The sequence below is a fragment of the Zootoca vivipara genome, chromosome 1 (assembly GCF_963506605.1).
Source record: "Zootoca vivipara chromosome 1, rZooViv1.1, whole genome shotgun sequence".
NCBI classification, from domain to species: domain Eukaryota; kingdom Metazoa; phylum Chordata; class Lepidosauria; order Squamata; family Lacertidae; genus Zootoca; species Zootoca vivipara.
Window position 1 is genome coordinate 112,373,463 of NC_083276.1, and position 25,453 is coordinate 112,398,915.

The 25,453-nt window shown below is 44.4% G+C and overlaps 1 protein-coding gene across 3 annotated transcripts in view; it reads left to right on the top strand.

Annotated features, from left to right (window-relative positions):
* PDE1A (phosphodiesterase 1A) overlaps positions 1 to 25,453 on the top strand; it is a 148,315-nt gene that overhangs the window by 93,422 nt on the left and 29,440 nt on the right. For all 3 annotated transcript variants that reach the window (XM_060280453.1, XM_060280461.1, XM_035133613.2), the window contains exons 2-6: positions 11,996 to 12,109; positions 19,721 to 19,903; positions 21,088 to 21,154; positions 23,522 to 23,638; positions 24,752 to 24,892. In XM_060280453.1, the coding sequence (XP_060136436.1) occupies positions 11,996 to 12,109; positions 19,721 to 19,903; positions 21,088 to 21,154; positions 23,522 to 23,638; positions 24,752 to 24,892 (622 nt within the window). The remainder of the gene's footprint in view (positions 1 to 11,995; positions 12,110 to 19,720; positions 19,904 to 21,087; positions 21,155 to 23,521; positions 23,639 to 24,751; positions 24,893 to 25,453) is intronic.

Genomic DNA, 25,453 nt, shown 5'->3' on the forward strand with positions numbered 1-25,453 from the left:
AACAGGAGAAACCAAAATTGCACATCCGCATGTGCTCATACACACATCTGGGCCACTAGCAGTGGCATAATGGGGTGGGGGCACCAGGAGAGCTGCCTTGGGTGCAAATTTGTTAGGGGCGCAACATTTCAACACCTGGTACTGCGTCAATATAGCCGTGTGCTTCCGTCACTGGGCTCCATTGAAAAGGGCATCTCCATGTGAACCAGGAAATGACACCTGCAGACAACAGAATGGCTCTTCTTTTATTTTCTTCTTTACTTTTTCTTTTACTTTATAATCTTTATTGCATTTTAAAAAATTACAAAAAAACAGGAAATAAATTAATCCTTTCACCCACATATACCAAAAATAAAAATGATACATAAAAGAAAATATGAAAAGAAAAAGAAAAGAACAAAGAAAAATATATTTGTCAAATACACAGAATTATTTCAGGAGTGGAAACCATAGTTTGAATATTCTATACCCAAAATTCCTAGAAAGACATTACCTTCATGTCACAGTGGCCGGCGTGGGCTACTTCAGAGTAACGACGCTACGCAGCTCTGCATTTTATTCTTTTATTGGTGCTGCGTATTTACAGTGCTGAAGTCATTGCTATTTACACGGAGTGATGTGGTCAGTCGGTTCCAGAACCTCCGAATGGCTTTTGGCGCGTCTTTCTCCAACACAAAAGCTTTGGCAGACCCATCCTCTTTCCCCTCCTCTTTCTGCGTAATTCCGGAGTTGGGGGGATGGGTCTCCCCCCCTTATTCGCCCCTTCCTGTCCCACCTGGGACCCTGGCTCCTCTACCTTGCCTGAGCCTCGGACACGACTTCCTGCTTCCCCCTTGGAATCGGAACTCTCTCTGCTTTCCCCTGTGCTCGGGGATGGGCTTGAACTCAGGAGGGGAGGGACTTCGCGATATCCCCTGTCCCTCACATCCACCCCCCTCCCAAGCTCTCCTTCACCCCTCCCCAGGTCCCCCCCAGGTGTCGGTGACGACTGGAAGCCTAAGAACTCAGTGCTTTCCGAGCCCGTTGGTGTGAACACCTCCCCCCAGTCCTGCGAGCCCCCCCCTTCCGCCTGGGAGGACGGGAATCCCAAAAAGTCCGTGGCGTCAGAGCTGGTAGGGGTAAAAATGTTCTGCCAATCTGCTCCTTCCTCTGACTGGGTGGATCTCGGTGACACCCATACCTCATCCTCTGGTTCCTCAAACTCCGCTTCCCAGCGCCATGGTGAACTGCTCTCCCGTGCTTCCTCCCCCTCCCCCTCCCTTTCCATGTGCCAGGGCTTGGGTCTATGGGGAAAGAGGGCGTGAAATTCTTCTACCAGGAATTCCTCCTGTATCTGAGTGGCTGGGACCCATTCATTCTGGGACGGTGGAGCATCCTCCCATGCCATGAGGTACTCCAGGCCCCCCACCCCCCTCCTTGAGTCCAGGATGGCCGTGGCCTCATTGAGTTGCTCCCTGCCTTCTCTCTCCCCCCCTCCCTCAGGGGTTTGTTCGCTGCCTCGGAGCCTGCTGCTTTCCCTGTACGGCGACAGCAGCGATCTATGAAACACTGGGTGCACCCTCATGTCCTCTGGCATTGCCAGCCTGTATGCCACCGGGTTGACCTGTTGCGTGACCGTGAAGGGGCCCAACCTTCTGGGCGCCAGCTTTTTGCACCTCCCTCTGATGGGAAGGCCCTCCGAGGACAACCAAACTTTGTCCCCCACCCTAATGACCTCCCCCGGTCGCCTGTGGCGATCTGCCCCCTTCTTGTACACTTCCTTGGCTCTCTCCAAGTGTTCTCTAAGCTGCTGGTGCACCGTCTCCAGTTCCTCTGACACGCTCATCCTGGCAACTCCAAAGTAGCCCAAAAAAGGATTCGGAGGTTGCTGTCACAGTGGCCGGCGTGGGCTACTTCAGAGTAACGACGCTACGCAGCTCTGCATTTTATTCTTTTATTGGTGCTGCGTATTTACAGTGCTGAAGTCATTGCTATTTACACGGAGTGATGTGGTCAGTCGGTTCCAGAACCTCCGAATGGCTTTTGGCGCGTCTTTCTCCAACACAAAAGCTTTGGCAGACCCATCCTCTTTCCCCTCCTCTTTCTGCGTAATTCCGGAGTTGGGGGGATGGGTCTCCCCCCCTTATTCGCCCCTTCCTGTCCCACCTGGGACCCTGGCTCCTCTACCTTGCCTGAGCCTCGGACACGACTTCCTGCTTCCCCATTGGAATCGGAACTCTCTCTGCTTTCCCCTGTGCTCGGGGATGGGCTTGAACTCAGGAGGGGAGGGACTTCGCGATATCCCCTGTCCCTCACACTTCATATTACATATTTTCTTTTTCCCCTTTACTCTCACATTCCTTCTATTCTACTAAACTGGTTTGAGTCCCTTATATGTTAATTGACTTCCCTCTATCTCTTTGCAGTTTCCATATTTCTCTTACATTTAAATAATCTGTATTCCATTATTAAAAATGAAAATTCCCTTATATCTGTGAAGTTAGTCTAGGCACAGCCAAGTGTTGTTGTTGGAACCATATTTTGTCAGATAATTTTTAAAGCAATCACATTCTTTTTTAACCCTGTCGCCTGAGTAATTTCTTATTAATTCCGTCATTTTGGCTAGTTCAAGGTACTCACACAACTTTAATTGCCGTTCATCTTTTGTTGGTATTAACTCATTTTCCCAGTATTTTGCTATTAACATTCTGGCTGCTGTTGTCTCGTAAAGAAACACTCTTTTATTTTCTTTTGGATTGCTTATTGTTAAAATGCCTAATAAAAAAGCTTCAGGTTTCTTTAAGAATGTGTATTTTAGCATTACTTTTTTTAGTTCCTCATAAATCACGTCCCATTTTTTTAAAAAAATCTGGGGACAAGTCCACCACATGTGGAATAAGGTTCCTTCATTTTGTTTGCATCTCCAACACCTGTTGCTATTATTTTTATTTATTTTAGCTAATTTGGATGGGGTCACGTCCCACCTGTAAGTAATTTTCATAAAGTTTTCTTCAATCAGGTAGCACACAGTAAATTTTAAGTCTTTCCCCCCATAATTCTTCCCATTCAACTCTTCTTTTCTTATGTGTGCTGCTGTGATCTCCTGGGTGATGTGGATGCTGTTAGGCAGTTGAATGTGTATGCCTACTTAGTCCATTTCCCCTTCCTCCCACCTCTTTGCGTAGCCCCGGGTGCTGCCAACCCACGCCACACCACTGCCCATGAGACATTAGCCTTATGAAAAGTATTTTCACTTTCTACAAGTCTAATTTGGGAGGACAATTTTCCTGGAGGATTAACCTCTCCTTCCTAGCTGCAATACCCAGAAAGATCACATACCCCAGCTGTGATGGTGCGTACTTTCGGGTGTGTAGGGGAGCATCATAGCTGGGGCGTAGAGGGGTATTTCGTACCTCATCCGCTACATCCCACCCCACCAAAATGGCCCCTCCTCCATTGTAATTGTAGCAGAAGGCTTCTTTGCACACATGGCCACCTTATCACATGGCAACCATGCCTGAAGTGAGTGCCACGTGCTGAAAGTCGTGGAAATAATTTCCAAGCAAAGGGTCTGCTGCTTTAATTTCCAAGCAAAGGGTCTGCTGGTTTCTCTTTAAGGTTTCCAGACTCCAGGGCAATTAAAGGCACAGAAGTCCTGTCCTCTATTGAGTCTGGCAACCCTAGCCACAGTACAAAGGGAGCAAGGCTCTCAAAAACACGCATATGTATGGTTTCCTCAGATGTCTGTCCTCCAAATCGGACAGCTCTTTCTTTTTGAATGCTGCGGGCGAGTTTTCTTTTCTGTAACAGTGAGCTGTTGACCTCCTGAACTGAAGTGGCATTTCTGCCAGCTTAATTAGCTGTGCTGATAAGAGGAATCATTATGAAACCTTAAAGATGTTCTTGGTGATACTCGGCACACAGATGCTCCCCATGGAATGGCCTTAACTGGCTCCACATGCTGTTCTCGCTGATATGTCAGCTACATTTATTAGCTCAGGAAATGAAAAACACCACCAATCCCCACTTATTTAACCATACATCTTTTGCCCTTCTGTGATTTTTTGGGTTTTGGTTTTCTTTTCTTTTCCTTTCAGCATTACACTGTGCATCCAGATTATGTCCAGCTCTACTTTATAATGCATCATTGGATAAATATGATGCACAGCGTAAATTAATAAGGCAGAATCTTCTTCTGTAAAAAAATAAAAGCTTTACTGAGTTAAAATAAACTCATTTGCAAATAACAGCATAGTGAACAGAAGATGAAACTAGCTTCAGAGCATACACAGAGTTACTGAATCACACAGAGTCTCCCTTGAGCACAGGCTTCAGAGAGCACAGGCTCCACCTTACACACAGACACAGACTGAGAGAGACACAGAGACTGAGACATTGAGTCTGCCTGCAAGCAGATATAATACTTACACAGTGGACACTCGGGTTGCGAACGTGATCTGTGCGGGAGGCATGTTTGCAACCCGCAGCACTGCGTCTGCGCACACGCGGGTTGCGATTTGGCGCTTCTGCGCATGCACAAAGCATGATTTAGTGTTTCTGCGCATGTGTGAGCGTTGAAACCCGTTCAGGTACTTCCAGGTTCAATGCGGGATGCAACCTGAAAAGACGCAATCTGAAGCATCTTTAACCCAAGGTATGGCTGTACAGGGAATGAGTCATCCTCAAGATGAGTCACAGTGATTCAGCATGCTAAATGATTTCGCAGCTTTTCAGAATTTCACAACATTTCTAGACTCCTTTACTGCTTCCTTTCCTGCTTCTGCTCTCAAATACCTTTGTCACATGACAAAATATGTATTATGGTCCCTTTTTGCACCGCAACCTCAAAACTGGGACTCTATAGCTTCCATCTTGAGATAGCTCAGTCAGTAGAGCATGAGACTCTTAATCTCAGGGTCATGGGTTCAAGCCCCACGTTGGGCAAAAGTTTCTTGTATTGCAGGGGGCTGGACTAGATAACTTGTGGTCCCTTCCAGTTCTACAACTCTATGAGTTCCATGGCTGAATGCTTCTCCACCTATCCAAAACTTTCAAGACCTGGCAGGTCAAGATGAGTCCTCTGTTCCTAATTCCCCCAACCTTCATCTTCACATCTCATCTCCTAAAAAGGTAAAGGGTAAAGGGACCCCTGACCATTAGGTCCAGTCGTGACCGACTCTGGGGTTGCGCGCTCATCTCGCATTATTGGCCGAGGGAGCCGGCATATAGCTTCCAGGTCATGTGGCCAGCATGACAAAGCCGCTTCTGGCAAACCAGAGCAGCACACCGAAATGGCATTTACCTTCCCGCTGTAGCGGTTCCTATTTATCTACTTGCACTTTGACGTGCTTTCGAACTGCTAGGTTGGCAGGAGCTGGGACCAAGCAACAGGAGCTCACCCCGTCACAGGGATTCGAACCACCGACCTTCTGATCAGCAAGCCCTAGGCTCAGTGGTTTAACCACAGCGCCACCTGGGTCCCTTTTTTTTCTCATCTCTTAGGCATACGTAAAATCTTAAGTAATCATTTGTCTCTGTGTGGTTCCTATTTTAACATCAACGGTAACCTTGGGAATAAATTTCACTCTTGACATCAGCTCATCCTGCTATCTGATTGGTTGCTCTCACTTGGCAGCATTGTGTTCTAATGATGAGCTCAATAGTGAAGATGGTTTAAAACCTTAGAACGTCACTCATATTGCAAAGGTGGGGATGAGACATCCTTAGAGGAAGGAGCATAGCTGCCAAGTTTTCCCTTTTCTCACGAGGAAGCCTATTCAGCATAAGGGAAAATCCCTGTAAAAAAGGGATAACTTGGCAGCTATGGGAAGGAGAGAGGCTTTTTTTTTTTTTTTGCCAATCTCCCACCTTTCCCGCTTGCTCACTCACTACTATTGCCGCCTCCACCTCTAGATCGGTGAAATATGCGAAGCACAATGCGTGAGGGTGCCTGAGCTGGATTCAACCATTAGATGACAAATCAGGTTGAAGTTGGCTAGTTTTGTGTCCTGATTAGTAATTTATAAAACGTCTTTTCATATATGCAATGCTCAAAGTATTTATCATAGCTCTGCGCTTGTTGGGAATGCATAATGGATTTCATAAAAGGTTTGGTATTTTTGTCCAAGAGGTATTATTTTTCACTGGTAAAATCTTCAATGTCTATGTGTGTGTGTGTGTGTGTGCGCGCGCAAGCCACCCACTCAAGCTATTGAAAATGCACATACAAAGAAAGATAATTTGTGTCTTCCAGCCATATGCAAGTGAAAGCCGTTTGTGTACAATTTACCTTGGTGTGATAGATGCAGATATAATGAAATAAGCAGGTCATAAAGAACTTTGTCAGGACATCCATTACTCAAATGAAATCTCAAAGGAACCAAAGAAGCACCACACACATAGTGGATTACCTTATCACAGGCAGGATTAGCATTAAGAAAAGTTAGCTGCATTTTCTGAGCAGAATTTTTAAAAAACTTCCCTGAAGATTCCATCACAGGCTAAATCAAGGGTAATAACTTGGTCTGCTACTGCATAGATCAGTTAAATTACTATTTTTTTTTAAAAAAGAGCATGTAATTTTAAAAACTTTCCAAAACTAAAAACAACAGCCAAATTTACCCGGGGCTAGAAATGGATGGTATGTCCTACTGCCACTCAAGTCTGAAAAGGCATTTCAGAGGCAGAATTGTAAAACTGTGTTCTCATATATGGATCTACAGCAGGCATCCCCAAACTTCGGCCCTCCAGATGTTTTGGACTACAACTCCCATCATCCCTGACCACTGGCCCTGTTAGCTAGGGATCATGGGAGTTGTAGGCCAAAACATCTGGAAGGCCGCAGTTTGGGGATGCCTGATCTACAGTAAAAACCAGTACAGTATGGTCCTAAAAGAAGGATGGAGATGAAATGCTTACCTTGTACCAATTTCACCATGAGCCCTTGGAATCTGGTTGGGCAAGAATTTGCAACGGGTATCCAGGGCACCACTTGGCAGAATGAACAGAACCCGGCTGGGCTAGTTTATCACATGGTGAAGTAATACTTCCAATGAAACCTCAGAAGACCACCTAAAGCAGAATCTAAAACTGTCCAGCTGCTCCAGTGGGTTGAAACAAACTTACCTCTCGGTGAGGACTGCAGTGCCAGCAGTTGGTGGTTTGCATGCACGAACCCATTGCAGCGCAAAGCATTACACGTCACCCAGTGTTGAGCAATCGGATATCAAGTGGACAGGAATGTGGGAACTGAATCAACCCTGGCGATCAATGGGGTGACAGATGTCGCAGCCAGATCGCCCTCACATCATCTATGATGAGATGGAAAAGATCTTTAAATTAACATTTGCAAAGAAGCCAGCAGCATTTCTACTTGGAATTTTAGGCAGTGATATCCCGAAAAATATAAGAGAAATCTTTTTATATGCAACAGCCGCTGCCCGGTTATTAATTGCATCGAACTGGAAAGGGGGGAAAAGTACCAACAGTAAGGGAATGACAGAATAAGTTGTCAGACTATGCAATTGACAGATAAATTAAGGGGAAATGCAAAACAATCATTCACGCAAAAATGGGATATGTTCAAGAAATACCTACAAAAATATAACGACGCCATAACATCTGTGGCAGCATTTGAATGACCCTTGTGTAAATTAAATACTGCTAAGCAAGGAAAAATGGTACGGTATGTTATAAGAAAGTACTAGAAACTATAGTAAGAGTAAAGTAAGAAGTATAAGTACATTCAATGTCGTAAATGTAACTTACATCGGGAAATGATGGGACGTCTGTTTTCATATAATTTACTGGTAGTTTATTGGATTTTTTTACTTTGTTTTTTTTTTGTTTAGTTAAAAATTATAAAAAAGAGCATGTACAAATACAAATTTAAATCAATATTGAATGGTATAATTATTTAAGGCTGTAAATATACCTAAGATTGTGTATGGATGTAAATTAATAATAATAATAATTTAAAGGGGGGGGGAGGAATGTGGGAACTGGCCCAGTCCATAAATTGCAAGAGCTGTATTAAAACTTTGATGTGGGCTTACACCTTTAACCACAAAAGCTTCTCAGCCACAGAGGGGTGCCTGCTTAAAAGATGTACAACCCACTGTTTGATCCAACAACCCAAAAAGCACCTTAAAACAATACAAAATCTACCAAGAAGCCATTCCTCCTCTGCTGTGTGCGTGTGTGTGTGCTCTCTCCCCGGCTTCTGCAACCAACTGGGAGCTGGAGCAGAGTTTTCTTTCAGGCAGGGAAGCAGGAAACAATCTTTGCTTTGTCACTGCCAATGAATAGCAAGTGTTCTGATTTTCCAGGGACCACCCTGGAATTATGAAAGCCACCCCAGCTTCTGATTTGATCCTGCAATGTCCCTATTTTCTATGCCAGTGCTGCTGCTGTCAAGCTCGGGGAGGAGGATGAGCTGGTGCTTGCCCTGAGTGACAGAGGCTGTGAGGGAGAATCCTGTTGCCTCTCCATGGCCTCTGCATGGCCGCTGCTGCCACCCTCCTCCCTTGGGCAGCTTCGTAGCGGCTGTTGGAGAGCAGGCGAGGAGAGGCTGCTGCTGCCGCCACGGTGCAGACAGAGGGAGGGCTGCCCTGGGTGGGATGAAAGGGGGAGCCGAGTGGAACATAAGGAGTCTTGTGTTTGTATCTAGTCTTGCCCCTTTCTAAAATTTATTTATTGTGTGCTTTTCTTTTTGTAAATCTTCCAAAGAATAAAACAAAATTGGGATTGAGGGGTTTTTATCAGGACAGTGGACGGCATGCGTCATAGGTGCCAATTCCCTGGGGTCCTGGGTGCCCAAAAACCCACAAAATCATAGCTGCCAAGTCTCCCGTTTTTCACAGGAAACCCCCGTATTTAAACCCCTTTCCCGCTGTTATCCCAAATAGAAATCCCCCGGATTTCCTACCTGCCAGGGAGCCTCCTTCTGTCTGGACATGCGCAGAACCAATTTTGGGTGCTGCTCTGCCCATATCTGGGCACCAGAAATTGAGTAGAGCGGCACGAGAAGTCACTTCTATGCATGTCTGGAAGCGACTTCCGGTGCCGCTCTGCCCATTTCTGGGCACTGGAAATCGGGCAGCGCCGGCACCGGAAGCTGCTTCTACGCATGTCCAGACATGCATAGAAGCGACTTCCGGTGCCGCGCCGCTGCTGATCCCAGATTTTTCTTACCGGGAGTTGGAGGGTATGCACAAAATTCCCCATGTAGGTGCTTGGCACCCACAAATTTCGGTGCCAGGGCCACAGCCCCGGGCTCCCATGGTTGCAGGCCAAGCTGGCGCTCTTGGCATTGTGTGCTGTGTCCTGCACAGGGTGGAGCACAACAAGGGGGGGCATCAAGGAGGGTCAGTTGTAGAGGAGTGAGAAATGACCCTCTTTTCATCTGCAGAATGTCAGAGGGCATGGAATAGGCCGGGCTGCAATATTCCTTAGGTGTTTGACCCCTAATGGCAACCTCCATTGGCCACTCTCTGTCTTTAAGTAAATGCGAAGGGCCAGAATGGATCACTGTTGTTTTGCAAGCAGCATTCAAAAGGGCAGTTGCTCTAGAAGTACTAGCCTTTGGCCTTTGCACTAATCAACATGCAGAAAACGACACCAGGCGGCCATCTCAGTGCTGCGGTACTTCAAACGTTCAGCAGAAGTTGGGAAAGTTTTGCATAGCTTTTTCGTATTGGATTTATTAAGTGTAATAGAGCTTGATCAAATATTGAGCACAGGTCTAACGAAATCCTAGAGGATGTACCTTGGGGCCTCATTATTTTCAATTAATTATCATTTTATAGGTAGGCTCTGAACTATGCCTAGGGGAGTACACCAGCACAGCTTAATTCTTCACACAGGAGGAAGAAATGTGTAAAACTAATTTTCTCAAAGGAAATTAAATGGCCACTGAAGCTGAATCTCATTTAAAATGTATCTCTTTAGCCCAGAGCTCGTACACAATTAGAAGTTGAGCATGATCACAGATGTAGTCTTATGAGTATTAACGGAATCATATTAAAAGTGACACTGGCCTTTTTTCTTTCTTTTTCACTCTGAAAATCATTCCTCCCTCGCCCCGTTGTGATTTAAACCAAAACTCCTGGACTGCATTTTAGTTTGGGAGAGTGGGAAATGAAGAAGAAAATCCCTTATGGGTTAGGAGTCATGTCAGTTCTAGAGGTTAGCATAAACAGTTTAGTACAGTTTAGTACTTAGGTCTCCAGCTGTTTTTGGACTATGATTCCCATCATCCCTCACCACTTGTCCTGCTAGCTAGGAATGATGGGAGTTGTAGTCCAAAAACAGATGGAGACCCAAGTTTAGAAAACCTGGTTTAGTAAAAGGAAACGATGGTTGGTGGATGTCGCCACTGTTTCAATGTGACCTTTAATTTGTATTACTGATTGCATGGTGATATTTTCCTGCTGTATAAATGCAACATCACTTTCACACTTTTGTCCGTGTGATTTATGATCGAGCATATGCTTTTGTGTTTCCACTAACTAGTTCAGTCGCAAGGTATCCTGCCCTGCCCCCCCCCCATGACGCATGATTATTCCTCAAAAGCAGGATGGGAAATTTGTGTCTTTCTGGATGTCATTGCACTACAACTCCCATAATGCATGACTGCTGCTTGCAGTGTTGGCTGAGATTGATGAGAGTTGTGGTCAAACAGCATTTGGAAGGCCACAAATTCCCTCTTCCTGCTCAAGTGCATGCATTGTTTTTATCTATCTACTTGGAGGGGCAAAAACTAATGATCACAAATAGCCTGAAAACGTGCTGCTTTATTTCAATGTCATATTGACTACATCCTAAGCCTTTGAATTCTGCCAGGTAAAGTGAGTTGCCAGAGCAGGGTTTTTTTGGGGGGGACGGGACCCCTTCAAGAATTGATGGCATACTTAATTAATTTATGATAATTTATGGACCAAATACAAAACGGTTCCAAGTGTGACTAGTGCAAAGTAAATTGCAAGTGCACATGAATTCATATATCCCATGTGGTGGAGCTCAACTTCTGGCGAGGATCAACAAAAAAATCTTAAAGGGTAAGAACTGAAGTCAAAAAACCCCCCAAAATTGACATCCACAAGTCTAATGATGTCTTCCAAAGCACAGATGGAGTTCGCATTCCTTTGGATATAGACTGTGTGCATTTTCATTGAAATGAATGAAGTCGACCATGGGGTCACGAAGAGTCGGACACGACTAAACGACTCTATGATTCTATGTCAAGAATGCTTTGATGGTGTTTCCTGCTTGGCAGGGGGTTGGACTGGATGGGCCTTGTGGTCTCTTCCAACTCTATGATTCTATGATTCTATGACTAAACAACAACATGTAGTGGAGCTCCAGGTGTACGATGGAGTATACTTGGGGCCTGCATTCTGGGTAAAATTACCAGCCTAGATAGCTCAGTTGGTTAGAGCATGGTGCTGATAATGCCAAGGTTGCAGGTTCGATTCCCCATATGGGACAACTGCATATTCTGGCATTGCAGGGGGTTGGACTAGGTGAACCTTTGGGTCCCTTCCAATCTTATATCCTAGGATATTGGTATATGAGGTGGCATTGAACTAAGTTTTACTCACAATAGACCCACTGAAATTAAAATGGACCTAAGCTATGTTCATTATTTTCCCCCACCTGCTTCCGATTTGACACACACCACTTCTCTGCTGTCCCTGTGTGTTTCCCATACATCATATAAATATTTGGAGACCTTACATTTCTTTTCCCTTTGGGTTCAAGCTTCTTTGTTGTGGTTCCCCTGTATCGAGCTGTCAGATCAACGACTGCAGAGGCACTTGGAGCATTGCTTGATAGCACTGGATGTTTGAACCACTGAGCACTAAAGTTCAATAATTTTAATGGGTGTAAAACTTAGTCGAAAAACACTCATTGTCAGAAACTAGAAGTTGAAGGAATATACTGTTTTGGAAAGGACAACTAGTTTTGCCTTGAATAATCCCAGTTTTTTGAGGTTTTTTTGTGTGTTTTTTTACAGATTAAGATGTTTGGTGAAGCAGCTGGAGAAAGGTGACGTCAATGTGGGTGATTTGAAGAAGAATATTGAATATGCCGCATCTGTCCTGGAGGCTGTATACATTGACGAAACAAGGTAGGTCTACAGAACTTGGGGCAATGGAGATAGGAGATATTTGTCTAGTTCTCCATTCATCCTACCACCATAGCTGCCGAGTACCCCATATTTCCCAGGAAACCCCCGTTTTTCCTTACAGTTTCCCGGCCGTTTCCCGTTTCAGCTCCTCTCCTGTTAATTTCCCTTATTTTGGCTCCTGTCGGAGGCCATTTTTCTGGTGCCGCTTTGCCCATCTATGGGCACCAGAAAATGGACGGCACTGGAAGTCACGTCTACGCATGTCTGGAAGTGCGTAGACGCAACTTCCGGTGTCGCTTTGCCCATTGATGGGCACCGAAAATGGCCGGCACTGGAAGTTGCACCTACGCACTTCTGGACATGCGTAGACGCGACTTCCGACGCCGCCATCAGCCATTTTGGGTGCCCATAGATGGGCAAAGCAACACCGGAAATTGCATCTACGCAACTTCCGGTGCCGTGCGGCCGCCGATCCCGGATTACTCCACGAGAGACTTGGCAGGTATGCCTACCACCTGTCTATTGGGAGAAGGACTTCTCTGAGTTACATCACCTCTGCACAAGTCATGACTAAAATAAGATGCTAATTGTAACCCTTAGGCCAGCATCCATTTTGGAGATAATGTAGGTGCATTGCTTTGAACACTAAAAAGAAGGTCAGTTCTAAATATTTGAATTATTCTTCAGAATGCAGAATGTCCTTAACCATGTTGAACGGTGCCTTTTTGTGATCTTTATTCTCAGTCCCATAGAATTAGATGTTTTTTGGGAATGGAAGGTGCTCCATGTTGTACAGTTACTCTGGCCGTTGTAACTTGTCTCTCAGTACATCTGTGATTAATTAGCTGTTTGTATGGCTACACATGCAGAAAAGCTTTTCTTTTTTCATCCCAAGCCTTGTACATACTTGACTTCTATTGAAATGGTTTCACAGCTAATTTCATGCGTCTCATTTTTACTGTTAGAAATAATGTTTAGGGTAGCCATGTCAATGAAACTGTATCTAGTGTAAGACCAATTTCCAGCGTGTTTACCTAAGTTTTACATTTCACAGTCTTGACTTTTTAAACATTTTTGTATCGAATGGAATGTTCTCCCAAGTGTGACTGCCAAAACGTCTTCGGGATCACTTGGCTATGGAGTGTGTGTTTGGTCCTATTTCCTTATTAAATTTAAGGTCTGGTGTTTTCATAATTCCAGGCAGCCAGCCAACCTTGTTATATAGTAAGTGTGATATGTGTGATTTGTATGACTTTCTTGTTTATATGCGCACACTAAACATGATACATTTGGAGTTGATAAATAAGAGAACAAGAGGAACAAGCTGCCAGTGATTTCCTATAACCGCTGCTGAGAAATGAAAATTAATAGAAAAGGAGCAGAAGTCATTATCCAACCATTCTGCATCATACACAGATTTCTGTGCTCTTGTCCGAGTCAAATTTTTGTCATAGCCTATAGCTATTCTGTTTGCACCAGTGCTGTTGCTGTTGCTGTTGTTATGTTATGAGTCAGTCTGGACGGAACCCTGAGTCCCCTCCTAAACCTTCCATCCTGTACCTTCAGTCTAGTCCCTTTGTCAAAGTAAGGCTTTAGCTGGCCAGTTAACTGCTCATCAGCATCTCAAAGAATGAGATTAGTGATGGTGCTTTCTAGGAAAGGGAATAAGATCCCCAACTTTCCTTCATCGAGCTGCTAGCTGCTATGTAGGAGAACGATAGCCAGAATGGTGCATGAGAGCTGGAAGCTGGAAGGAGACAGAGACACGGTCTGTGCTGGATCTAAAGCTGTTGCAAATTGAGGAACAAGACCTCGCAGGGTATTAATGTTGTAAGCGCCCTTCCCATCCTATGCTATATGTGTAAATAAAACCATATTGTCTAAAGACACCACAGTTTTCAACTGACCTTCACTCAAAGAAAACTGAATCCTGGAAAAGCACTTAGAACCAAGGGTGCCAACTTGAATAAAATATTGGAGGGGGGGGCATGCATAATCGATCACATGACATGGCACACAAACACCATTTGAGAATTCCTCTCAACTTTGGGGGGGCCTGGCATCCTCAAATATTTTACGGGGGTGAAGGGACCTCGGCTCCTAGGATTTTGTTCCTGTGCTTGGAACCCCTGGAGTGTCTCACCACTCAGTGATTGGAGCGATGTGTAACATTACTATTACTATTACAGTGGTACTTCTGGATGCGAACGGGATCTGTTCTGCAGCCTAAAGGACCGAATCTGCGCATCCTCGCCGTGTGATTCGGCACATCTGCACATGCACGTGATGTCATTTGGCGCTTCTGCACATGCGCGAATCGCCGAACCCAGAAGTAACCCGTTCTGGTACTTCCGGGTTCGGCGCATTCGTATCCTGTGATGTACGCAACCTGTAGTGAACGTAACCAGAGGTATGACTGTACACAATTGGTTCCGGAAGTCCGTACTTAACCTGAAGCGTACTTAACCTGAAGCGAACTTTCCCATTGAAAGTAATGGAAAGTGGATTAACCCGTTCCAGGCGGGTCCGCGAACTACTCAACCTGAAGCGTACTTAACCTGAAGTATGAGTGTAATTGGTTCCGGAAGTCCGTACTTAACCTGAAGCGTACTTAACCTGAAGTGAACTTTCCCATTGAAAGTAATGGAAAGTGGATTAATCCGTTCCAGGCGGGTCCGCGGAGTACTCAACCTGAAGTGTACTCAAACCGAGGTGTACTTAAACCGAGGTATGACTGTACTGTTATTTATATTCATATTGTTACATTTAGATCTTACCTTTCCCTCGAGGAGTTCCAGGTGACATATAAAGCTCGGGCTCTCCCCCTTCCTGTTTATCCCTGTGAGGTAGACTAGGTTGAGAGACTGTGGTGGGCCCAAGGTGATCCTCATGGCTGAGTGAGTATTTGATCCTTGGTTTCCCAAATCCTGGTCCATTATTCTAATCATTCCACCATACTAACTGTGGGAGGGGCACATGGGGCCGCTCCTCCTTTAGGTGGGCAGAATCAGCTGTAGAGGACATGATCTTGTCACTCTTCTGGCAGGCAGGGTCAACATGAGGTCACAATGGCCAGCCTTTCTCCTTCATCAGCATGGGGGCAACACCGGTTGGCCCCCTCACCCCAACTGATTCAAGCTGCCGCCTGTGTGTACTATGTGCCACGCTCTACGATACTGCCGCAGGTTGAAAAATGAAGCCTTTGTGAAAATAAGTTTCTTTCTGCTGTGAGTATATGTAGCGGCATGTTGTAGCTTCATGGCAGAGTAGAGATTTAAACCTGGGTCTCCCAGTTGAGCACTCTGCACAATATAGTTATTTCTAGGTAGAAACTCCAGTGCATGAAATGGCTTCACTGATTATCCCCGAGAAACATCCTGTGAATGTCTTCGAAATATTAAAATACTTCTGAATTTATTTAAGAATGAGGGAGCATGGAAAAACGACAGATTTCTCACCTCATAGAAACATTCCCTATGAAATAACTGGCTTTGCAAAGTCACATTCATGCATCTTCTGCTTGGAACAGGGGCCCTACATTGAACTAAAGTAGATCATTCACGCTGCACTTCTGAAACTTTTCGTCTCTAAGACTTGCTTCCAAATCATGTGGTTCAGAATGCACTTTGATTAAGCAGCACCCTAGATCATTTTAATATAGCTGGATACCAAAATGGATCATTCACACTGGCTTGCAAAGTCCCCACTGTCCCTCCTCTGCTTCTTCATTCTTCTAAAGCATCTGCTGTATTACCACAAATGGGAACTGTTAAAATATTCCCAAAAATTCAAGGAGAACATTTGAATGAAACATTTTACACAGTTCCGCCAGCCTAGCGCTTAGATGCATTTGGGGAGCACTTGCCTAGGTAAATCCCTGGCCTGTGTCACAAGAGTTACATTTTCAGGAGTCCCCAGCTAGCAAAATAAGAATGGGTAACAATTGGCTAGTCCAGACCCTATTTTGGGTTTAATATGTGTGTTTTCCATTTGCCTAGAAAGTAATAGCTTTTAGTGGAAAAATCAATAAGGCCTGGTTGTATTTTTCCTGTTACTGAAGGTTGGGGAAGGGAGCAGATATGAAATGCATTTGATTCAAAGTAATTCCAAACTTTAAATTAAGTTTCTTTGATTGGAAACTTTACATTTAAAATTTGAAACTTCAGCATACCCTCCAACATTTCTCTGATGAAAATAGGGACATCCTATTCAATATTAATAATAATATTAATAATAATAATAATATACTTCACCCATCTGACTGGGTTGGCCCACCCACTCTGGGCGGCTTCCAACATATAATTAAACATTATAATTAAACATTATTAAACATTATTAAACATTATACATTTTTTTTAAAAAAAACTTCCTTCTAAAGGTTGCATAGTTGCATAGTAACTTATCTCCTTGGCTCGGAGGTCGCATAACTCCATACCCTCCAATAGTTCTCCAATGAAATTAGGAACATCCTACCACATGCTCCAACATTTCTCTGGTGAAAATAGGGACATCCTAAGGGAAAGCGGGATATTCTGGTATCAAATCAGAAACCGGGATGACATCTGTTAATCCAGGACTGTCCCTGGAAAATAGGGACACTTGGAGGGTCTGTGCTGTAGCCAACATTTGTATCTTAATGCTGCATGGGAGGGTTATTCTGACCAGCTGCATACAAGAAGAACACAGATCTGGAGCTGAGAATGTTGCTGGCCTGGAGCTGGGGCTGTTGGGCACCTGTATATCCCAAAGTGTGGTATTTTAACACATTCCTGTAAAGAATGAGAGAAGCCTATCTTGAAACCCCCTAAAAGCAGGGGGTGGCAAATCTGTGGACCTCTTGTTGCAGGACTCCAGCTCCCATCAGCCCCAAAGCCAGCACAACCCAATGGCCTGAGGTTATGGGTGTTGTAGTCGATCAAGCTCTGCAAAAGCCACAGGCTTCCTACAAATGTTTCAGGTTACAAACTCCACTAAGCTGGAAGAGTTACCTCAAGTTGAGAACTTTGCCCCAGGATGAGAACGGAAATCGTTTGCCAGCGACGCAGTGGCAGCAAGAGGCCCCATTAGCGAAAGCACGCCTCTGGTTAAGAACAGTTTCAGGTTAAGAACGGACCTCCGGAACAAATTAAGTTCGTAACTAGAGGTACCACTGTAGTAAAGAAATAGTGTTTTGAATTCGTTGTAAACATGCAGCACCAGATGGTGCTGGAGAGCAGAAGAAAAAAAATCTTTGTGATATTCCATAGAATTTTTTCTCCTTCTGTTATAATGATTTAATTTCTGACTAATTTATAGAGTCATCCCCACCCCACCCCCGGTGTGTAGATCCATACAAAATTGTGTTTATTAGGAGAAAATTGACCCTGAAATGCTAAAGAATTTTCATGAGGATGTCCTGTCCCCCCCCCCGAATTGCTGCAGAAATGTAGAAAATGTAGAATTTAAGATAAGAAAAAGGAGAAACTGAGAGAACTGAAATGGACAAATCATTCAGTTAAGAGCCAGCTAGGTTTGGAGTCAGCTAAGTCAACTGCTGTGGCTTGTTGAGGATATGCAGAGATGGGCCAAGATGTTTTGATGCCTGGTGAAGAATTGTGTCCCTAATCATCTGTGTGTACACTGATGCATAACAATTAAACACATTAATGATATGTTGATTGCTATTTGCATTTTACCACATGCCACCCGAGGACAACTGCTTCACCAGTCTGCCTCCAAGGGCAAGGCCCTGCCATAATTAGCAATAATAGAGGGGTTGCCTGCAGTGTCTGCTGAAGAGAAGGCAGAGGTCTTTTAGACACTTCCAGCACCTCACAGAATGCATTTGAAGTAACTGGATTTCCAGGAAACGAATAACACCTTGGGATTAGATTTTTCTCTTAACCTTTCACTTGAATTACTACTGAGGTCTCATTAGACCCAAATTTGCTACAAAGAGAAGAGGAAGATCACAAACAGAAAAAAGAAAAAGAAGAGGATGAAAAAGAAGTCGACGAATAAGCTAGAATAAGTTCTTCCCCCTATTTATCCTCAGACATTTCCATTACAGCCTCTGCCAACCAGGAGCCCTCCAGATGTTTAGGACTATGGCGAGATCCTCACCATATATTGAAACATTTAAAACACATGACTTCACTCAAAGAATCTTGGGAACTGCTGTTTCCACCACACAGAGCTACAGTCCACAGCACCCTTAACAAACTGTGATTCCTAGGATTCTTGGGGGTAGAGGGAGTCGTCCCCCCAATAGTGCCTTAAAGGGTGGCCTTTAAATGTATGGTGTGGGTGATCACTATGACCCTCTTAACTCCCTGCCAGTATGGCAATGTTGGGGCACCAAGTTGGTGAAGTATGTTCCATCACAGGTAGAAAGTCCCACCCCACCCCACCCCACCCCAAAATATGGGCAAGATACTCATAAAAGTAGCCCTCAAAAACACAACTGAAGTAGTCTTAATTTGGTTGTGATCCTCTGACCAGTGCCTTAGATTATTTCCTCCTCTCCCGCCTCCTATTTTGTAGCCGATCATTCCATCATCATAACAGCGAAGTCCTTCAAATATTATTTCCCATTTGCCAGCTGAAGTGCTACTGAGCTACTTCTTCTCCCAAGCAGAAGTGGGCCTTCGAGAGCAAGCAATGTTGGAGAAAGGCAAGGTAATCAGTTCTTCAAGCTGAGAAGAGAGTCGGGGCAGCTCTTCACACGCACTTCATTATTCATTTCCTGGAGCAGTCTATAATGGAACCGAGTATAACAGAATACCAAAGGAACCCATCTCAAAACCTAAAACGAGTATGCAAGATTAGCAACGAGGATTGTAATGTTTGTTATTTATCAGGCTGAGGGTGGTCTGGGGTGCTGATAAAGTTGTTTTTGATATTTGGGGATATGGTGCTGATAAGATTTCGATTTTCATCAGTCAAGTGCTTATATTTTCCATTTAATGATGGCCAAGTCATAATGATGATCTTATTTTCTTCTATTAAGCCCCTTTGAGGCATTCTTAAGTGGGGATGCACTGTTGTGTCTTTCTTGCAGGGTTCCCATAAACATTTGACTGACAAGTCTGAAAACAGGATATGGGACTAGTAGGTAGGCCTTTGGCCTGATCCACCAGAGCTTGTGTTCTTTTCTGCACCACAATCCAGAATTATGGAATACTGTATTTAACTGCTGCGGGTTGGGTTGAGCTAAGACATGGGTAGGCAAAATAAGGCCCAGGGGCCGGATCCGGCCCAACTGCCTTCTAAATCTGGCCCGCAGACGGTCCGGGAATCAGCGTCTTTTTACCTGAGTAGAATGTGTCCTTTTATCAACAATGCATCTCTGGGTTATTTGTGGGGCCTGCCTGGTGTTTTTACATGAGTAGAATGTGTGCTTTTTATTTAAAATGCATCTCTGGGTTATTTGTGGGGCATAGGAATTCGTTCATGTTTTCCCCCAAAAAATATAGTCCGGCCGCCCACAAGGTCTGAGGGACAGTGGCCCCCCTGCTGAAAAAGTTTGCTGACCCCTGAAGAGCTTTGAGCGCCTGGTACATATTTCCCCCTTCCTATTCTGAAGTCGGCAGATCTTTTATACTGATTCATGCACCCGATATATATTTACAGGAGACTCTTGGATACAGAGGATGAGCTGTCAGATATCCAGTCAGATTCGGTCCCTCTGGAAGTACGGGATTGGTTGGCGTCCACCTTCACGAGGAAAATGGGGATGACCAAAAGGAGGCCAGAGGAAAAACCAAAGTTTCGAGCAATTGTGCATGCTGTACAAGCAGGGATTTTTGTAGAAAGGTGAGTTCTGGCTTTATAAAAACAAGGAGGACGTGGCATAGCTCAGTGGTAGAGCATCTGACTTGCATACAAAAGACCCCTAGTTCAATCTTTGGCATCTCTGAGGGAGCTAGTAAAGTCTTCCCCTAGAAACCCTTAAGAGAGTCTGCCAGGAGACAACACTGAGCTTGACTGATCAGTGGTCTGCAAAATAAGAAAATTCCTTCAGTAGCACCTTAAAGACCAACTAAGTTTATATTTTGGTATGAGCTTTCGTGTGCATGCACACTTCTTCAGATACACACTTCTTCAGAAGTGTGCATGCACACGAAAGCTCATACCAAAATATAAACTTAGTTGGTCTTTAAGGTGCTACTGAAGGAATTTTCTTATTTTGCTTCGACTCAGACCAACACGGCTACCTACCTGTAACTTGATCAGTGGTCTGTCTTGTGTTCCTAAACCATAATAAGCCATAGTTTGGCTTACCATGATGTGCAAGCCAGGCCATTGTTAAGCTAGTAGCATCTTACATTTCTTTTCTTCATGGGTGGGTTGGTTCATTTGTTTTTGTCCTCTTTGTAAAGATCATTTGAAGACAGCTCTGAAATCTTGATAAGTGCTAAGATGGAACATTAAAATTCTTTATATAGACTAGAAACTTAATGTTAATGTTTAGCACTTAGCAAGATTTCAGATCTGTCTTCAAAAGTTGTTTCCATATGTGAAGACCACAGCAGGGTTTGAAGTGTAAGAAAACAGCAGAACATGTAAAAAAAATCTCAAACTTTGGTATCTGAAGAAGTGTGCATGTACATGAAAGCTCATACCAATTATTTTGTTATAAAAAAAGGTTTTTGTTTTTAAAAAGACAGAACATTAAAATTCTGTTTCACCTCACTTGGCCAAGAAAGTGTTATCTCAAAAACAGAAAAGCATGTGGCACTATTGAAAGGACATTGGCATACAATGCAGAGATTAGATATAAATATCAACGAGTTCTATTGTAAATTGGCATGTGCATTCCCTTGCTTTAGGGAGCAAACATTCTTGGCTCCCATCTTTCACATAATTTTAAGGGTCTTTTTATATCTGATTTCAAACTTCAAATTGCAAGGGGGAACTTTTCCAGAACTGCTCCCGAAGCATAAACACATCACCATTAGTTTTCAGGTGCCATTTCATTTAATCTTCTTTTCTTCTAGAATGTATCGAAAGACCGCTAGTATGGTTGGCTTGGCCTTTCCAGCTGAAGTGATGTCATCTTTTAAGGTGAGATCAGTTTGTGGACTTTACTACAAAGTAGGGATTTGGGAGAATTTTTTGGGGACGCGGGCAGCGCTGTGGGTTAAACCACAGAGCCTAGGACTTGCTGATCAGAAGGTCGGCGGTTCGAATCCCTGCCACAGGGTGAGCTCCCATTGCTCAGTCCCAGCTCCTGCCAACCTAGCAGTTCGAAATCACATCAAAGTGCAAGTAGATAAATAGGTACTGCTACAGTAGGAAGGTAAACGGTGTTTCCGTGTGCTGTTCTGGTTCGCCAGAAGCAGCTTTGTCATGCTGGCCACATGACCTGGAAGCTGTACGCCAGCTCCCTTGGCCAATAACGCGAGATGAGCGCGCAACCCCAGAGTCGGTCACGACTAGACCTAACGGTCAGGGGTCCCTTTACCTTTACGAGAGCAGTTTCAGAAAGTGCAAATTTGGTCAGTTTGCCTTTAAATGCACATGTACCAGAACAACCACATGCCAAAATGCACACTTTCCCAAATTTTGCAATGCATTTCTACAGCCAAGTAATATGTACAGTGGAACCTCTACTTACGAATTTAATCCGTTCCGAATGCACATTCATAAGTAGAAACATTCGTAAGTCGAAACAATGCTTCCCATAGGAATGCATTGGGAATGGATTAATTCGTTCCGGGGCCTAAAAAAAAGGCATGTTAAAGGCCGGCGGGAGGCTGCTGGCGCCGGCTGCGAGGGCCCAATCCGGCCCTATGGCCGGATCGGTAGGTCGGGAGGATGGCGGGAGGACAGCAGCGCCGGTGGCAAGGGCCCGATTCGGTCTTCGGATATCGAAAAAATCATAAGCGCGCACCATTTTTTTTATTTGTAAGTCGAATTTTTCATAAGTAGAGTTATTCGTAAGTCGAGGTACCACTGTACAAAAAAATATACTAGCATAAACTGTGATTTGAACTGCATGTGTACTTCTTATATTTGCTATAAGAGAAAATGTTGCTTTGGGCAGTGCTGTTTGGGAAGCCCGATTGCTCAAAGCAGAAGTCCTTGTGATGGGGCTCGAGGAGCTGGATCCCACCCATATATTCAAGCTACTGGTACAACCAGCCCCAACCTGGTGCCCTCCAGGTGTTGTTGCACCTGGTCAGTTTCCATCATTACTGACCAATGGCCATGCTGGCTTGAGCTTGACCCCTCTCTTGAGCAAACCATTTTCTAAGCGTTTCAGTATTAAATACACACTCAAGGAAATGTTTTTCCGCTTTCACAAAAGGTTTGTGATTGCATGGCTTCTTCTGCTTAGTTGTGATGAAATTTAGGTATTATTGGAATGGTAAGGTGTATCTGTTTTGAGAGGTGTTGTTCAAAAAGGTAATCATTGCTATTGTTTTAATAATAATAATAATAATAATAATAATAATAAATTTATTCATACCCCTGCCCATCTGGCTGGGTTTCCCCAGCCACTCTGGGAGGCTCCCAGCAGAATATTAAAAACACAACAAAGCATCAAACATTAAAAACGTCCCTAAACAGGGCTGCCTTCAGATGTCTTCTAAAAGTCAGATAGTTGTTTATTTCCTTAACATTTGATGGGAGGGTGTTCTGCAGGGCGGGCGCCACTACCGAGAAGGCCCTCGACCTACGGTAGTTCCCTTTAACCTAAATTTTTGCAGTGAGGGAACTGCCAGAAGACCCTCAGAGCTGGGCCTCAGTGTCTGGGCTGAATGATGGGGGTGAAAACACTCCTTCAGGTGTTCTTTTTCAGCAAGGCTACCCCCACCCTGAGATTCCTTCTAACTGAAGTGGTAGCTTATATGCAGAAAGGTTTCAGTCCCAAAATCTATATTATGAGGAAGCACACTCCAGCAAGAGTCTTTTGCCGCGCGCATTTTGGTTTTCAAATTGGGGACTGCAAGAGACAAAAGGCTTACACGTGGTAAGAACATCTCTGGTGCCAATATGATTCCCTGGCAATTATGGGATGCCAGGGAAACAGGTTATTGAGTGCAAATTACTTCGTAAATAATGTTGAAAATGATCCAGCCAGATCTGAGCACATTGACGACCGAGCACTGAAAACTCAAGAACTCAGTGCCATTGGCCATGTCGGGGAAAGGAGAGTATTACATAAATGGGGTGCCAGGACTGAGCAGGTCCTCTTGCATGTTGTTGTGGCATACTAGTTTTCAGGTAACAGTGGCACAATGATGAGGACCTTCTTCACAGGTATGGGCAGGTCTATAGATTCTCCATACCTTATTCTCAAATGGTGCTTGTTGCTTGAATGAAACAGAGTTTAATTGCTGCCCCTCCCCTGAATTTTCTGTCTCCTATCAGTGGGGAATATATGCAAATCCTTAATTATCCCCCTTCCCCAAAATTCTCTTACAGGATGTTGATAAATGGTCATTTGATGTGTTTGCCCTAAATGATGCAAGTGGGGGACACAGCCTGAAATTTATGATGTATGAATTATTTACCAGATATGATCTATTGAACCGTTTCAAGGTAAGAGGCTTTCCCTTAAAGAACTACCACATATACCCACACCTAAACATACGCTGGAGAAGGGAAAACAGGCATATGATTTCTTTACAGAGAACTGGAGAATATTTATTCTAACGAGAAGGCCCTCTGACCGGTTCCCTGTAACTTTGCTTCTCACAGTGAGGGAACTGCCAGAAGGCCCTCGGCCCTGGACCTCAGTGTCCAGGCCAAATGATGGGGGTGGAGATGCTCCTTCAGATATACTGGGCTGAGGCCGTTTAGGGCTTTAAAGGGCAGCACCAACACTTTGAATTGTGCTGGGAAATGTACTGAGTCCAATCAGTGCCCAGAGCTCCAGTGCTGGATGAGTTCCTTTCTCAGATACAAATATTATGAAACCACCTAATGTAAACATGACAATATTACAATGAGAGCAGTTCAATAATGGAACTAATTACCTAGGGGATGGGAGCATTTAAGGTCCCCATCCCTACTTTGTGGGCTGCCATCTGATTGGATTTTACTTTGATGCTGACTTGATTTTAGGATGTAGGATGTATTTTAATTGATTGCTTGATTTTATGGTAATATGCCATATATTTGATATTCGCTGCTCTGAGCCCAGTTTTGGCCGGGGAGGGTGGGCTATAAAAATTTATTATTATTATTATTATTACAAAAAAAGAATATGCAGCATGTATGGAGATGACTTGAAGTGGGCTGGCAACCAAGGGGTCAGGCCATAAGAAGGGCAAGCATCTTAGGCAGGAGCTGGGCTGAATAAATGCAGGAGACCGAAGGCCAGGAAACTAGTGCATCAGTTTGGCAGTGACAGAAAACTGGTGACACCCACCCGAGTAACTGGTTGCCTAGACTTAGTGAAGCCGCAGTAGCTTCAGTTCTTAGCAATCCCACAAGATGGGCTCTGCAATGCCACTGGTTGTCCGTCTCAGCATAGGAGGATTATGGTTTGTTGCTAAATGTCCTATCTGTAGGTATCGGTTGCATACATGCTGGCTGATTTCTAGCTGGCACCACCCCCAGAACTCAGAATGAAAGGATGGCATGTCAGAATTAGCACCCTCAAATCTGCTGGTGACACTGGTGGTTATTGCTTGTGCTTGCCTCTTGCAGATCCCTGTTCCCAGCCTTATTTCATTTGGAGAAGCTTTGGAAACTGGCTACAGCAAACACCGAAACCCTTACCACAACTTAATCCACGCAGCTGATGTCACCCACACTGTGCATTGCATCATGCTTCTCACTGGGATCATGGTAAGAAATAATGAGCTGGGCTGAGCCCAGGGGATCGGGACAGGGTGACATAATGCAGCCTATTAGTGAACACTGGCGGGAGACATACTGCAAATAGTATATGTTTTTTGGGGGGATGGTAGGCAAACCAGAGGCCACAATCCAAAGAGCACCTTTAGGCATGCTCAAAGGCAGCTTGCTTCTAGGTACTGTCTGCATTTGACCTACCATTTGACTGTGACTTTGGAGTCACTAAAATAAAGCTTTTGACGGGACCCAACTATCTCACAGCCCATGCCTTTCTTTGTTAAGCTCCCTCTCCGCCCAGAGACTAACAGCATGCCAGCCTGAGCCTTTTATCCTTGGCCATTTATGAGTACCCTGGTAGCAAAAATGAATGAGGAGCAAGATGCAAGGAAAGCTATATTGTGTCTTGAGGTATATATGGCTTGAGGTTTAAGACAACATCTATAAGTGCAAAGGTTATGGACCACTTCCTGCAACCTCTCTTGCCGTATGGGAATATGATAGCACAAAGACAGGCTAAGTGGGGAACCTGTGACTCTCCAAATCTTCTTCGAC